The 14,767-nt window shown below is 47.9% G+C and overlaps 8 protein-coding genes across 8 annotated transcripts; 3 read left to right on the top strand and 5 right to left on the bottom strand.

Moving 5' to 3' along the window:
• The first annotated feature begins 1,008 nt into the window (after positions 1-1,008).
• EV420DRAFT_1053251 (uncharacterized protein) lies at positions 1,009-2,113 on the top strand. The gene is made up of 4 exons (XM_060465543.1): positions 1,009-1,211; positions 1,266-1,379; positions 1,433-1,731; positions 1,783-2,113. The coding sequence occupies exons 2-4, from the start codon at positions 1,311-1,313 to the stop codon at positions 2,057-2,059; spliced, it is 645 nt and encodes a 214-aa protein (XP_060335730.1). The 5' UTR covers positions 1,009-1,211; positions 1,266-1,310; the 3' UTR covers positions 2,060-2,113.
• A 123-nt stretch (positions 2,114-2,236) lies between these two features.
• EV420DRAFT_1638159 (BUD22-domain-containing protein) lies at positions 2,237-2,846 on the bottom strand (the record flags this gene model as incomplete). The annotated part of the gene is made up of 2 exons (XM_060476803.1): positions 2,237-2,555; positions 2,611-2,846. 2 exons carry the CDS (start codon positions 2,844-2,846, stop codon positions 2,237-2,239), a joined length of 555 nt encoding a protein of 184 aa, XP_060335729.1.
• A 194-nt stretch (positions 2,847-3,040) lies between these two features.
• EV420DRAFT_1638158 (uncharacterized protein) lies at positions 3,041-3,719 on the bottom strand (the record flags this gene model as incomplete). Its single annotated transcript, XM_060476802.1, has 5 exons — positions 3,041-3,271; positions 3,323-3,383; positions 3,446-3,534; positions 3,587-3,619; positions 3,669-3,719. The coding sequence occupies 5 exons, from the start codon at positions 3,717-3,719 to the stop codon at positions 3,041-3,043; spliced, it is 465 nt and encodes a 154-aa protein (XP_060335728.1).
• A 451-nt stretch (positions 3,720-4,170) lies between these two features.
• EV420DRAFT_1517157 (uncharacterized protein) lies at positions 4,171-5,121 on the bottom strand (the record flags this gene model as incomplete). The annotated part of the gene is made up of 2 exons (XM_060471991.1): positions 4,598-5,121; positions 4,171-4,549 (listed from the first exon to the last, which is right to left on the bottom strand). Coding segments are annotated over exons 1-2 (425 nt in total), but the record flags the coding sequence as incomplete, so codon positions are not given.
• Positions 5,122-5,164: 43 nt separating this feature from the next.
• Positions 5,165-6,431, bottom strand: EV420DRAFT_1517156 (uncharacterized protein). Its single transcript, XM_060471990.1, has 4 exons — positions 6,407-6,431; positions 6,198-6,324; positions 5,545-6,147; positions 5,165-5,489 (listed from the first exon to the last, which is right to left on the bottom strand). Exons 1-3 carry the CDS (start codon positions 6,409-6,411, stop codon positions 5,560-5,562), a joined length of 720 nt encoding a protein of 239 aa, XP_060335726.1. The 5' UTR covers positions 6,412-6,431; the 3' UTR covers positions 5,165-5,489; positions 5,545-5,559.
• Positions 6,432-6,734: 303 nt separating this feature from the next.
• EV420DRAFT_1053050 (uncharacterized protein) lies at positions 6,735-8,037 on the top strand. The gene is made up of 4 exons (XM_060465542.1): positions 6,735-7,074; positions 7,130-7,249; positions 7,307-7,520; positions 7,573-8,037. The coding sequence occupies exons 1-4, from the start codon at positions 6,922-6,924 to the stop codon at positions 7,938-7,940; spliced, it is 855 nt and encodes a 284-aa protein (XP_060335725.1). The 5' UTR covers positions 6,735-6,921; the 3' UTR covers positions 7,941-8,037.
• Positions 7,873-10,118, bottom strand: EV420DRAFT_1052904 (uncharacterized protein). Its single transcript, XM_060465540.1, has 6 exons — positions 9,911-10,118; positions 9,813-9,860; positions 9,669-9,757; positions 9,607-9,612; positions 9,043-9,545; positions 7,873-8,996 (listed from the first exon to the last, which is right to left on the bottom strand). Exons 1-6 carry the CDS (start codon positions 10,001-10,003, stop codon positions 8,134-8,136), a joined length of 1,602 nt encoding a protein of 533 aa, XP_060335724.1. The 5' UTR covers positions 10,004-10,118; the 3' UTR covers positions 7,873-8,133.
• EV420DRAFT_1517148 (TBCD protein) lies at positions 10,079-14,724 on the top strand. Its single transcript, XM_060471989.1, has 20 exons — positions 10,079-10,377; positions 10,428-10,623; positions 10,676-10,958; positions 11,004-11,082; positions 11,132-11,419; positions 11,473-11,730; positions 11,781-12,005; positions 12,055-12,155; positions 12,203-12,356; positions 12,404-12,529; positions 12,579-12,838; positions 12,901-13,039; positions 13,092-13,185; positions 13,235-13,604; positions 13,655-13,790; positions 13,851-14,074; positions 14,125-14,205; positions 14,255-14,339; positions 14,392-14,492; positions 14,545-14,724. The coding sequence occupies exons 1-20, from the start codon at positions 10,219-10,221 to the stop codon at positions 14,615-14,617; spliced, it is 3,432 nt and encodes a 1,143-aa protein (XP_060335723.1). The 5' UTR covers positions 10,079-10,218; the 3' UTR covers positions 14,618-14,724.
• Positions 14,725-14,767: the final 43 nt, after the last annotated feature.

Raw genomic sequence — 14,767 nt, 5'->3', positions numbered from 1 at the left:
AAGAAACAGAGAGAAGAGGTCCGGCATCGACTAGAGAAAAGCCGCGATATATATCTGTTCGCTAGCGTTAATCGGCGCTTGAATAGCGACGCCAAGATGCCACGGCTTCAAGGCCTCCATGAAAAAATGCGGGGAAACTCTGGCGCAAAAGGGCTGTCAGAGGTCCTGCAACAGCTACGTCCTACGCCATTAGCCAGAACACGAGTTCTCTTTCAACATACTCCCTTTGTGTAACACCGCGCATTTATGGAGATAGAATGTATACAGCGCAGAAGACAAGGAAGACATGATTCGAGAGACTTCTATCGCTCAGGAACTGGGGTCAGGTTTCACAATCAGCTGGACGCAGAAGAGCCACAAAAATACCGAACATCGAAGTAGGGTCCGGGCCGGAATGGAGAACAACGCCTAAGTACGCCCATAAGTTAAGCAAAGCAAAGGATCCGGAGCCAACGATCATCTGGGGCTCCACTGAGGGCGGATCACAAATCTTTAGGTGCCAGGTATACCATTGAGCCCCCAGTTTACGCGCATAAAGACCTCTGTCAGGTCCACAGATAGATATCGCGTACGTACCAGATTGATGTGATCTGGTAGGAATGACGGCGACCCAAGGCAAACAGTGATTGTTTATGTAGAGTAAACAGGGAGAAGTTGGGTCGCAAGAGCACCTCCCCACCGATTCCTGAATTTAAATCCGTTGATAGCATATACTAGACGCTGAGAACAGTGTAACGGCGAACTCGCATAGGCTTTCTCCGCAGCGAAAAGCCAAGGAAATGTGTTATTGCGAAGTCGAAGACAAAAGGTTCCGAGTCCGTTACTCCGCATGCACCTGATACAATTGCCTGTTTGCTTACTTTGACATAATATTTGTACCAGGTAAAGGCGGAGTAGGCAGGCAAAGGCATCGATGTCGCAGGGAGATGTAGATATGGAATCAGATATCGTCACGCGAAGGAGTACTTGGGAGTACAGAATGAAATCTTTGGAAGTTTAACAGTCACGACTAAGAAGGACGTGGGAAATTTTGTCTCTTTACGGCAGGACACCTGCTAAATTTGGATGTGAAATTTGCAGAAATTTGAATTGGCCTGCTTGTCTTGGTTTCGTCCTGATCTTATCATTGCGCTACCCTCACCCTTCAATTAGAGTAAACAATCTCGTCGTCCGGACACATATTACGAGGCCGTACAGCGTTCCCATTCTACGTAAGTTGGATCCCGTGGGAGGAACCCGGTGTTACTGACTCTGCTATATATAAGGATTCGGATGATAAAAAGAGGATAAGTGTTCCTCGCAGCATCTTAATGCCATCCCAGTCAACGCCCCAAATAGCGATAGAGACGCTTTTGCGTATGAATATCGGAGACGGCCAGGTGAGTACTCCCTACCGCTACTACCAGATACCCATACTGACCGGCCCGCTCAGTCGTCTCTGCCAGGCCGCCCTGCTTGCTCACGTAAACGTACAATTTCTGCGGTATCTCGTCTTTCGGCTCGCGCTTCAAAGGTCTCTGTGCAGCCTAAAGTCGAGCCGTCGGTGGCCGCCACAGCGCAAACAGGGCCCCACGATGCATACGGTGCCTTTGCACCTACACCATCCGCCTCATCGTCTCTTCACCAGTTCGCCACCACATCCAAAACAACTGGTATCCTTCGTCGGCGTGTTCGACCACCCCTTATGTGGCGAGACACATGGAGCGAACCATCGTCCCCCACTTCCCCCACGTCGCCCTCTATTCCATCTATCAGTCGTACATCATCTTACATTTCCGACAGCTCCTCACAGGACAGCGCTTCTGCCATTCATACTCCATTGGAAACTACTCCGGACTCACCCCGGGCACATGTTAGACTTCACTCGGAACTAAACCCTATCCTTGCTTCGCTTGAGAGGAAGTCAAAACTCTGCACCAACAGAGTGCGATGTGCTACCTGCGGGAAGCCGGGATCTGACTACCCCCGCTGTGGGAAATGCGGAGAAATGTGGTGTTCCAGGGACTGTAGGTTGCAAGGCAGGAAAAGGCATGTATGTTCCCGGACTACCTCATTTTGAATATACAGATTACTGGATCGTACATCTTTCTACACGACCTTTCGCGCACACACCCAATTGCTATAGACTTGCATTTCACTTTCAGGAATATACATCCCTTGTACATATTATGAAAATTTAATCTTTCTGTTTTGAACATCAGTATTCACGACCTGCTGCTTTGCCTGCAGCCTTCGCTTAGCCTCCCAAGACGGATGGAGGGCCTCCTTCTTGTCCTCTGCTTTCGCTACAGGTCCCCTCGCGGGATAAGGCCTTCCGCTGCCCCCATCCAGAGTCTGGTCGTTGCCGATGCTGCCCCTCTGAGCCCTTATCGCGCCCCTTGAACTTGCTATCACCCTCAATCTTGGCACTCCCGCGCGACGTGCGGCTGTCATAACGACGATTAGAAGGACCCCCGTTGGAAGCGTTCCATTTTTTACGACCAGGCTCAATCGCAGCCGCCATCGCCTCCTTTTTCTTGTGATTAGCGTTTTTCCCATACTTCTTCTCCCAAATTCTGTATAACCAAAGTTAGATAACAGCTAAAACTAAATGAAGAAAGAGAAACGTACGCCCGCCGGGCTCGTTGGCCTCTCCGATTTTTCTTCTGCTCAATATCCCCGGCTTTCGCATCACTGTCGCTCCAGTCCGAATCCTCGTTTCCTTTGATGAACCCGACAGATAGGGATGGAAGAAAAGTCGATGCGCCCGTAGAAGATTTGTTCTGAGCTTTGGCAGCAGGTGGGTTTGGCTCTCGGCTTTGTCGGAGGGTCCTCAGTATCATCCTCTCCTTCATCGATATTTCCATCCTCGTCGAGAGAGCCAGACTCCCATCCGTCAGTCATTCTCCTTCTCATCATCGCCCACAGTCCCAGGATTCCCAACCCATCTCGTCGCCAGCTTCAACGTCCTCCTCATTCTCCTCCTTCTCTTCCTCCGCCTTCTCCCTTGCCATCCTCCACCTCCACCTTTATCACTTTCCTCGGGGGCTCGACATCCTCATCAGTCAGGAGGAAGGATAACCGCTCGAAGACTCTCAATGATATTGGCAATTTCAACAGCGAGAACCTTGGAGCTGAGGATACGGCTCTGGACTTTGGTACTCCCGCCCAGAAGATTAGACTGGAGCTGGTCTGACAACGCAGCTTGTACGTGCTCATTTCCGGCGAGTATCCTGTCTTTGAGCAGTTTCGACCGTAGCGCAGTTCTTGCTACAGCCTCGTGATTCAGACCCTACTTGATAACGATAATAAGTACCAGCATAAGAAGCGCGCTGATAATGACCTTGAGCTCATCCAACTCGGATTCGCACTCCGTTATTTGCGAGTAATCTTCATTTTTGTTTCTGAAAGAAATTTCGAAAAATAAGAATGGGATGTGCCAAGGGTGGAAAACCAGAAAACAGACCGTAACGTCTTGAGTTTCTTTACAAGCTTCTGAGTCTCAAAAGTCTTGGCCTTCTTTGCCGCTTTTTTGGCTTCCTTTAAATCGTGATGCTGCAGGTACTCAACATGAGTCGACGCGGGAAGGAAAGCAAGAGGTTCGCACCAATTTTCCACCAATTTTTACACCTAAATCCTTCTGTGCTGAGTATTAAGACATCTGAAAATGCGTATACTGCAGCACACACCTCCTTTGGTGCCTCGTTTCTTTTGCGCTTCATTCCTCGGTTTTCAGCCATGGCGTATTTCTGACGGGAAAGGAAAGTAGAAATTGATCGATGACGCACATTCCGAGTCCTCGATCCTAACAATGAGCCAAACATTCCTAAGCAGTCCGAGTAATGGTTTTCTGATTCATTGATTCATTGGACTACATGAATCATACGAAAACTGCAGAACTAAACAAATAAATACGCTCTTCTATGGCTAAGACGCCACAACAGAACTTTGTAACGCAATGCAATGTCTGCAACGCTCAACAGCCCATCCATGGAAGATCGAAATACCCAGCTGTACCAACGACTTCCACCAGCGCATCGCCAATCCATTCATCATCTGCATCCCAACTCCATCCACGTATAACAGCGATGGCCTGCTGTAATTGCCTTTCATCTTCCTCGTCATGCTCGTCTTCCGTATAGTCTGAACCTTTCCCGTAATCACCGTCATACAAGTTATAGAGCGCGAGTTGAGCCAGCTCGCTTATCACCGTCTTCCTCGTCGGGTCGCACTTCTCGTACACGGCGGCAATGCGTACAAGAGATGCGTAAGTCGCTGAAGCGGTCGGTACATTGAGCGGTACAGTAACAGAACCAAGACCAAAGAGAGGCTGATTGACTAGCTCCAGCTCGGACGGACTAAACGAACAAAAGGATGACGGGTGGAGTAGGATGAACCGTGCCGGCCCGAGTTGTGCGGATAGAGTTATTCTGTGAAGAAGTGCTTTCGAAAATAAGTCTCCTCCTGTGGCGACATACAGTGAGTCGGGTACGGATAGCGGTAAGCCCATAGAAGCGAGGATTTCTGACGCCTCTTGCAGCTTATCATCAGGGACGATGTACGAAAAGTCCTGAAGAGGTTTAGACTACAGAACTGACGCCGGGAACTAATTACTCACACAAACAACTAATGGCACATTCATCCGCCTATATAGTAATGTCCGCCATTCTGTTACGATTATCCCGGCTCTGTTCAACCGCCACAGAGCTCCCTCAACCAATGTTTCAGGAGGCAGGGAGAATGGACTGATGTCTTCCTTATGTGATTTGGTATCAGAGTGGGATATTATGGTGTTAATGGCGTTTGGTAGAGAAATCTGCGTTGGTTGCATAGAATTTAGTCGACGACGGATTCGAAAGGCCTAAATTTAGGGGTGTTCAAAGTTGACCGAACGAGTCCTAATACCCCTATGAACGGCATTCGCGACGCACGGAAAGAGCCGGTCACAGCACATGTGAATCTTTCGCTTTATTAGTTTTCTGTCAGGTTCTATCCCGCAGGTAAGGCATATTTCTCTAAGTTTCAGAGAGTTTATGGTTTCGCGGAAATTATCGAGGTAATACTGAAAAAGAAAGCAGGCATTCTCATGTCAGACTGATGGAGTGTCGTTCTAGCGCGCGTTCGCTCAACTTTGAGCTCCCCTAATGGACCAAGTATGTATAAGCGTCGTTCATCAATGCATTAAGACTATATGTCAATCACACAAAAAACATAAAACTAAAAACGTAAGACTAAATAAACAGATACACTCCTCTACACCCTCATTCTGTTTCGAAATGATTCTTCAAGACACAGGTAGATCTAATTGTCGCCTGAGCGTCTGTTACGAAGATGATAAATCGGTGTCCTTCTTGCAACGTCAGATTATGACAGGTCGGTGAATGCAGCAAGGCATCGGTCTCCAACAGGTGATATCTAGCTGGCTCCCCACAAGTAAGCTATACGTTGCAAACGTGATCATGACATGGCTGCTATATGCATTCCTCTGGCTGGGTATTAGAGTGCTCAGACTGCACAGTTATGTTTTAGCTGATGTCGATGAGGTAAGGTAGTAGCAAAGCTTACCAATGCCTGCAGCCCTTAGCATCCCATCCATGGAAGCTCGTCATATGCAGATGTAGCAACGACTTCCGCCAGCGCATCACCGATCCATTCTTCATCTGGATTCCAAGTCCATCCGCGTACAGCAGTAACGGCCTGTTGTATTTCCCTTTCGACTTCTTCGTCATCATCCTCGTCCTCGGAATCTTTCCCGTAATCACCGTCATATAGGTTATAAAGTACGAGTTGAGCCAGCTCGCTTAACAGCGTCTTCCTCGCGGGATCGTTCCTCTTGTACACGGCCGCGGTACGTACAAGAGATGCGTAAGTCGCTGGTGTGGTTGGTACATTGAGCGGTACAGAAAACGAATCCAGACCAAAAAGAGGGTGGTTGACGGATTCCAGTTCGGAAGGACTGAACGAACAGAAAGACGATGGGTAGAGTAGGATGAACCGTGCTGGCCCAAGTTTAGCGGATAGAGTTATTCTATGAAGGAAGGCTTTCGAGAATAGATCTCCTCCTGTGGAAACATACAGCGGATCAGGTATGGATAGTGGTAAGCCCATGGAAGTGAGGGTTTCTGACGCCTCTTGCAGTTTGTCATCGGGGACGATGTACGAATAGTTCTGAGGAGGTTTAGGCTACAAAAAATAAAAATAAAATAAGAGATACTCACACAAGGAACCAATGGCACATTCATCCGCCTATACAGTATTGTGCGCCATTCCGTCACGATTATCCCGGCTCTATTTAGCTGGAACAGAGCAATGTCCACTAATATTTCGGGGGGCAGTGAGAAGATACTGTTGTCTTCTTTATGCGACTTAGCGGTAGGATTGGGGTATAATGGCGTTTGGTAGAGAAATGTGCGATGGTTGCAGAGACATCATGGTGGTTGTGGTTAAGTTCCGAAACCGGTGGCAAGCGCTGGAAGCGGAATTAAGCGGGTGTTAAGACGTCGGCCCGGAGGTGGCTGTGTTGTTTGAGGTTCGTGCCTAAGCAACATCCGTTTATTGCTAAGGGAGCGAGGGAAGCTGCGCTGCTCCAGAGGATCTTTCCACGAGTCAGAAACCCCCAAATTCGGAGCTCAAGGGAGGGCTGTGTGCGAATAAGGTACTAACTCAACTTGACTCAAACAAAAGAGTCAAGGGTGAAGGTTCTGCTTTGTCAGCACCTTACTTAAGCATTTCCTCGCCTCGGAAATCCCCGAAGCTTCGAGTTCCCTGGGCCAATCATTATTATCATGTTCCAGTCTCAAGCTCGAGTCAATTGATCAAATCGGGCAGGCAGACGAAGACTGTCTTTGTTTTAGATATCATAGCCTTGCTCTCTGTTGAACCCCATCTTTCAGTAGATTTCAGAATCAGTACCTACTACCCAGTGAATGCCCTCGCTCAGCCATGGCTCCCCAAGAAATCCACATAACTACCAGCCATAACTCGCAAGAACATGCAGCACGAGTTCTCTCCGAAATGTTGATCGAGCTCACTATTCGCCATGCCTACATCGGAGGGTTTGCTTGGCGTCTGCTTGGTAGTGGAAGGCAAACAGAGATAAGTTAAAAACGTCTTTCATCAAGTATTGACTGACGGTTCTTGTGTTAGATACGATATCGATGTCTTGATAGAAATCCCCAAAGATACATTGGATCTTTGGACCCTGAGAGAGAAAATGGCAGAGATCGACAAACGATTTACAGAGAATGTTCTCAAGTTTTATTTTGTTGAGGTATCTCAATGTCCCTGTATAACACCTCCAAGTTCCTGACCAATGCGCTCTATACAGGACATAGACGCATTCTCCGAAGATTCGGAATCGCAAGGTCCAGATGAGACCACAAAGACCATCCAGTCTCGTCCAAAGAAGCGCACTGGGATTGAGCTTCTTTCCCGGAGCAAGAGCAACGTTCTTATAGAAACACTCTCTGCAGGAACACTGGGTCTCCCTGACTCGGTAGACCTTGTCTACAACGTACCATCCACCGCTTCCACCGATCTAAGTAAGCTCACCCTCTTTATATCGTCTATTTCTTCTCAGTATCGATTCCCCAGCTTTACCTATTCTCCATCCCACCATCCTAATCCTCAGTAAGCTCCAGCGCTGGTGCCGGATCTACAAATCCATCCGTCCCAAAACCTTGAACAAAGCCCTTACCGATTCGCATGATATCGACTACCTCATAGGATGGCTGTCTCGAAACGGTATGCTCATTGCATTCGACAATTACGAAGCAAAGAATGTACCCAAGGAAAGACTCGTTCGTCATGTCAGGACGTATTGGGAGCACAAAGAAGCTAAGGAGGATGAAGAGGTCATGACCCAGCTTGAAGGGGTATTAAATGAGGCGGACAAGGCGATGTTCCTGGCTTCTGCCAGTCCCAAAGACTCCGACACTGAGATCTTGACAAGACCGACATAGGCATCGTGTAGTTTGTATTGATGGACCATCTAAGTTATTTGTTGTTGCTGCTGCTGCACTGAGTAAATTCACTGAATTTAAGCATGTTTAGTCTATGCAAATATCCTAGACGTTGATCATTAACAGCATGAGGGTAGTAAAAGATATACATATAAATCGGCATGGATGTAACCCAGATAGATGGAAATCAGATTTAGAATGTGATCTTCCTTTTGTTGTCGAAAGGCACGATACCGCCTGACCGAGGATTAAATCCTCCTCGTCCACCTCTTCCACCGCGTCCACCACGGTCACCGCCAAATCCTCTGCCACCACCACGACCGCCACGGTCTCCAAATCCTCTGCCACCGCCGCGTCCACCGCGATCACCAAATCCACCACGGCCTCCGCCTCTTCCACCACGTCCGCCACCACCAGAAGCATCACGCGGTTGCGAATAGTCAACTCGAATAGCTCTGCCAGCAATCTCCTGGCCTTGTGCAGCAGCAAATGCTTTCTTCGCACCCTCAATATCCTCAAACTCGACGTATCCAAACCCTTTCATGCGCCCGGTGTCCCGGTCAGTTGGAAGTCGGACGTTCTTCACGCCGTACTCATTGAAGAACTCCCACACGTTATCTTCATTCGCGTCAAAGCTGAGGTTGCCCAAGAAGAGCGTGCTGCTCGGCTCGCTTGTCTCATCGCCAAACTTCTTGGCCCGGCTAGCTGTGCGGTCTGCGGAGGGAGGTTGCGATTTGTCGACGAATATGGCGCGTCCATCAATTTCATGACCAGACATCTCTAGTGCTTTCTCCACTGCGTCTGACGAGGTGAAGTGCACGTATCCGAATCCACGAGACTTGCCCGTGTTGCGGTCAAGCTGGACGTGTGCAGAAACGACCTCGCCACATTCAGCGAACTCGGATGCTAGTCGCTCGTCGTCAACACCCCAAGAAAGTTTGCCAACGAAAATGGACTTTGTGGCTTCTTCGTCAGTGGTAGCGGGAGCAGCGGCTCCATCGGCAAGTTTTATCTTTTTGGGGGGAGTAGCGTCGTCGCCAGAGGCTTTGCGCTTGCCTAAAATAGATGAGAAAAAGGACTTGTGGAGTATGCCAGGGCGTACCATTCACGGCTGGTTTAGCAGAGTCGTCACCCATCTCAACATCCGAGTCCGAATCTGAATCCGAGTCGGACGACTCGTCTTTCTTCGTCTTCTTACCCGCTCCTTCATCGTCAGAATCAGAATCCGAGGACTCGTCATTCGAAGATTCTGCCTTCTTGGGCGCGGCCGCGGGTTTCTTTGCGTCCTCTTTGTCGCTTTCGCTGTCTGATGAGTCTGAAGACGAAGCGTCCTTTGTTGCAGGTATGGGCTTCTTTTGCGCAGGTGCAGATGGTTTCTCTTCTTCGTCGCTTTCGCTTTCTGATGATTCCTCTGAATGATTCAGCTTTTTTAGTTGCAGCAGCGGGCTTGACGTCTGACTCTGAATCAGATGATTCAGAGTCAGAAGAGTCGGATTTGGCAGCGGCTTTCTTGGGCGTAGGTGCTTTCGGTTTGGGTTTCTCGTCCTCCGAGCTGTCGCTGGAGTCCGACTTAGCGGGGGCTTTCTTCGAGCTGACCTGGGCAGCCTTGGGTTTTTCATCTTCGGATTCAGATTCGCTGCTCTCCTCGGACGACGATTCAGACTACCTTGGCCTACATGGTGGGTGAACGTCAGACTTTATTCCTAAGTAGAAGACTTGGAGCAGTACCTTGCCCTTGCCCTTGGGCTTTTCATCCTCAGATTCCGACGACGACTCAGCTTTGGCCTCTTCACGGGCTTTTTCGATTTTTTCGACTTCTGATCACCATTGTAGGTTAGCTCGTATCAGTTGATAAAACGCGGCCTAACACACTTTCTCATCGACCACAGCTTTAACGGCCTTAACAGGTGAAGTGGGCTTCTATCACTGTCTTGAGCCCTAGTATCTCATTTGACGAAAATTTAACATACGGTTCCATTCGTGACAGCCTTTACGGGCTTGTCTACCTTCTTAGACTCCTTCTTCTTGTCGGTCTTTTTGTCAATTTTGGTAGCTTTAGCCATGACGACGGAGAAAAGGGTATGGGGGTGTATAGAGAGGGAAGGAGTGGTTAATTTTGTCAAAAATTTTTTTAGGGAGGGTCAGTCACGTGCGTGAATATATGGTTCACACGGTACATTTCGGGAATTTTGTCCCACCATCGACGCTAACCTCCATGACTGAGAGTTGAACGATATCACAATATTTTTCTGCCCGTATCGACTATAGATTGACATCCATGGACGAATCTGGAGAAGGAAGACTCTTTGCAAGATTCGAGAAATATGCCGAATTTGCGGATATACAACGATCTCTCCTTGCACTGGATTTAACTGTCGTGCCTACAGCGGAAGAAAGTAAGGAAGAGGCAGTCAAGCTGCAGAAGCTCTCAAATATAGTGCGTATGCATTATCAAGAGCGTACCTCCAATTTCTCAAGATCAGTTAGCTTGATGAATATCAAGAACAGTCCTATCTCTTGGATCCGTACCTCGAAGGCCTCGTTGTTCCGGTGGTGGACAGTCTAAAGTCGCATGCACATGCATCAATATCCCATCCTTCAACAATCTTCTCATCAGAACGAGTGCAACGCGTCGCTCTGCTCTTGTACAGATATATCAAGTGCCGTGGGTACAAGACAATAAGTCAGCATTCGTTCGCGTGTAATCGCTCCTGCCTCCCCTAACAAAGTTCCAGTCAGATTTTATCCCCACGAAATCGCGGATCTGTCTATTGCATTGAACTATATGCAAAACGCGAACACTTTAGTGGTCGAAGTAAACCAATGGGCTCTGCGTTATACCTTTTTACTTTGGCTGTCTCTTATCTGCATGCTGCCTTTTGATTTGGCGCAATTTGATGAAGTCGAAGGTGGAAACCAGACAGCCCTTTCCATAGAACACATCGGGAAAGGATTCTTGTCCAATGCTGGCTTAGAGCGCGAGGGTGCTGCTATTATGCTGTCGCGTCTGTACATGAGGTGTGTTTGCGATCCAGTCCTAGAATGTGTTGCTTATTGAATTAGAAAGGATACCCTCACAATATTTCACCTTTATCTGTCCTGGTGTAAAGATACCATCCGCGAGTCCAAGGATCCTTTTACGGTGAACATTATTTCCATATTCGCTTATTGACCTCTAAGCGTGTCATCAGGTTATTGGACTCCTACAGGTACTATGCGAGGTTTTAAAGTCAGGATCTGTGGGACAAGTTGAAGTGGCTCTACCTGATGTTCTTGACATCGCTGCTACTCTGGAGGGTGAATCAACTCTCTACGCTAATACCGTTGTCAGGAAGTATAAAACGAAGCTCGTATCACGCGTAGCGTTACGCATATTACCGGCCAGATCGGCCAGAGGGACTGACAGTCAGGATGACATCGATGTTCCGGACTCGATCGAAATCGTCCTGGAGCAACTCTTTCAGAGTCTCCAAGATAAAGTACAAAATTTTCACCAATTCTTCAGTGCCATACACTGATTGAGTATACCTAGGACACTGTCGTCCGATGGTCAGCGGCCAAAGGCATCGCAAGAATTTCAGATCGCCTTCCAACCGACTTCGCAGATCAAGTACTTGACACAATCATGGGGCTCTTTTCAATTCATTCTGTGGCGGCAGCACGCATATACGATCTTCCTGCTATTGCAGAAAGCACCTGGCATGGTTCATCTCTTGCTTGTGCCGAAATGGCACGTAGAGGCCTCGTTAGCTCGGAGAGACTCCCCGAGTTACTTAATTGGCTTTCAAAGGTTAATGAGCCGAAACCAATGCTTCTATCTGGGCTCACGTTTCCCTCTAGGCACTGTATTTCGACTTGAGGAAAGGTGCTCATTCCATAGGTTCTAGTGTTCGTGATGCTGCTGCGTATGTTATTTGGGCTCTCGCTAGGAGTAAAAATCCCAGCGAATTGGCGCCTCACGCTGAGAAACTCGCTCGTCAATTAGTCACGGTGTCGCTTTACGATCGTGAAATACATATTCGACGAGCCGCCAGCGCCGCTTTCCAGGAACATGTGGGAAGAACAGTGAGTGAGGTATTCATCGTATGCGGATAATTGTATGAAATTTTCCTAGGGACTATTTCCTCACGGAATTGACGTCTTACGCAAGACGGACTTCTACGCTGTGGGCATTAGGCGGAATGCATTTCTCGTTGCAGCGCCTCAAGTTGCTGAGTAGGTATCTTAGTTGTTCTCTAGTTCGGCTGGCTCAACCACCACAGGCATCCGGAATACCGGCGATATCTTTTTGACCACCTTTTGGATGTACCACTGAGGCACTGGGATGCGAACATGCGACAGCTAGCATCTCAGTCCCTTCGTCTCATTTGCCTTTTAGATCTATCAGGATTAGGTCCGCAAGTTTGCTCCAGAGCCGTTCGTCAGTTCATTTATGTATTGCTGTGAACTCATGGCAGAAACAGGCAAAATTACTCGAATCCCCTGATAATACGGATATTCACGGAGGCCTTCTTGCATTGACCGAGCTATCTATTGCCTGCCGTGATCGGGCTTCATCAGAAGTCGAAAGGGAGCAACAAATGCGAGATGTATGTTGCGCGCGCGCGCCGTACATTGTGTCATTGATGTTCTTTCTAGATTTTCAAATACCTTGCAATTGTACCTCACGCTGTCTTGGTAGGATCTCGAAATGAGATTGTTACTGCAGCAGCATGCCAGTTGATCGCAAGTACAATGACGTTGGCGGAGATTAGTATGGGGCCAAATACGTCTGTTCCCAAGTGGAGACAGGTTGTAGACTTTGGTTTGAAGCATCGGCGTGTCCCTGTACAGGAAGCTGCGGCGATGGCTATGGCTTCCATCAGTAAATTGGTGGACTGCTTTACTACTGTTACCAGATGAGTCTTTTTTTTTCTGCTTCTCACATCGTTCATTCATTCTTACGACTCTATCCCTAAACATTGATCCGGGAACTGAGTTCTGGGTCCTTCTCCAGTCAGCAGAGCCTTGGCCGAGTATTGGGTGTGATCGATTACGATTCTTTCCCGAAGTGCTTGCCGGATAGTATTAGCTGCCTTCTAGAGTGTGCCAGACCTTCGGTCAGCGCTCATCACTTTTTTATATCTCGCAGTTTCCTGACTCTGTCTTTAGCCAAAGGCCTTCAGTGCTAATATAGAAGCTCGTCGCAACTGTTATATTGCCATCCCTCAAATCATTCAAAATATAGTTCCGCATCTCGATGACCGTATGTTGATCGTATGTGTTTCATGACAGATCTCTGAACTCCTACGTAGGCGTGTCTCCAGAAGTCTTCGCTTCGTTGTTTGACGCACTTTTGTGTGGATTAGAAGACTACACGATTGATGAACGAGGTGATGTTGGCTCGTGGATCCGGATGGCTTGCGTACGCGGCTTGACATCGGTCTCTGAAATTCTTTTCTCGAACGCAAAGACCATCATCCACTTTGATGATTACTTACCCCCGTTGAAATATCACCTAGCCGTTATCGGGATTCTCAAACAGGGTGTTGAGAGATTGGATAATGTTAGGCAGGACGCCGGAGAGTGTATTCTAAGACTTCTTCGGCTGCCTCTACCAGATGTGAATGACGCCGGACGCTGGCAGTTGCCGAGTTGTGGCTTACTCATGGAGCTTTTTGCATCGTAAGTTTTCAGTTCATCTTTGTGCACTGATTTACAACGTTATATGTCAGTGGCACTGAAACTGTGAGCTGGAGCGATGGACACTGGTTGTTCCCCAGGGCTGTCCGTCTTTTAGAAATCGCAGAATATCGTCAACCGATCCTGAAGGGTCTTGTTATAAGTCTAGGCAGTAAGACGGATAGCATTGTATGTATCTATTCCATCCATCAGTCACCTGTTTACCCTGTTGATGCGAATACTTCTCAGCATCGACCCGTCTCAACAAGTTTGTCGGCATATGCACGATCTTTACCTGCCAGCGGGCCAACAGATGCTTACGACCTTGTCACATTTGCGAATGATTTGATCAAATATGCTAAGGCAAACTTAGGATCTAACAATATCGTCGTGCCAGTTCTCCAGACGTTCAATGTCCTGCTTGAGGCTGGGGCGCTCAAAAAACTTTCATCCGATAATTCCGGCATCAAAAGGTTACTTGATGTTTTTCTCATTATGATCGTTTCTGGCTGACTTTCCTCAGTTTGGATAGTTTGCATCTGATGGCGTCTCAGCATGTCGATCGACTGAAGAGCGTTCAACGAATCCATGAATCCATGAAGATGTGAGTACAATATCAAATTCTGCCCGTCCTACTAAGGTCAAAATTTAAGTGTTATCAATCTCCTCGCATTTGATGTGATGTTTGAACGATGCATCACTAGTCTCCCAAGTTTTCTCGCTCATCGATTCCCCACTGTAAATCTTCGTTCCATTTAAAATGACTTTGTGCCTTACATCATTCACATAGATCCGCTCGGATGCAGCTGAACTTCTGTACCTCAAAATTCAGAGTCTGGACCTCAACAGAGATACCGAAGAAGTAGAAGAGCTATTGTTGGAGACCGAGTGGTGGGCAACTAATAACCGATTTCGAACGATCACTGATGTTCACACTTCGTAGGACATCAAGCGATGTCGAGGCTGTTCGCCAACATGCGCAACATGTAGTGGAATTATTTAAGGGCGAAATATGAATCACTTGGTCTATGTTACGGGCAAGTTAGCATCTGAGCAGATTAGGTGGTTCAGGGTGGCTGTGGTCGGATCGTGGGAAAATGATCGAGTCGTCACTGTCTGGTCAGACGTCTACCATTACCTCCTCTCTTCCGTATCCCTGTCGTATC

Source organism: Desarmillaria tabescens (genome assembly GCF_030435595.1).
Source record: "Desarmillaria tabescens strain CCBAS 213 chromosome Unknown EV420scaffold_6, whole genome shotgun sequence".
Lineage (NCBI taxonomy): Eukaryota > Fungi > Basidiomycota > Agaricomycetes > Agaricales > Physalacriaceae > Desarmillaria > Desarmillaria tabescens.
This window is presented reverse-complemented; position numbering and strand designations above follow the sequence as displayed.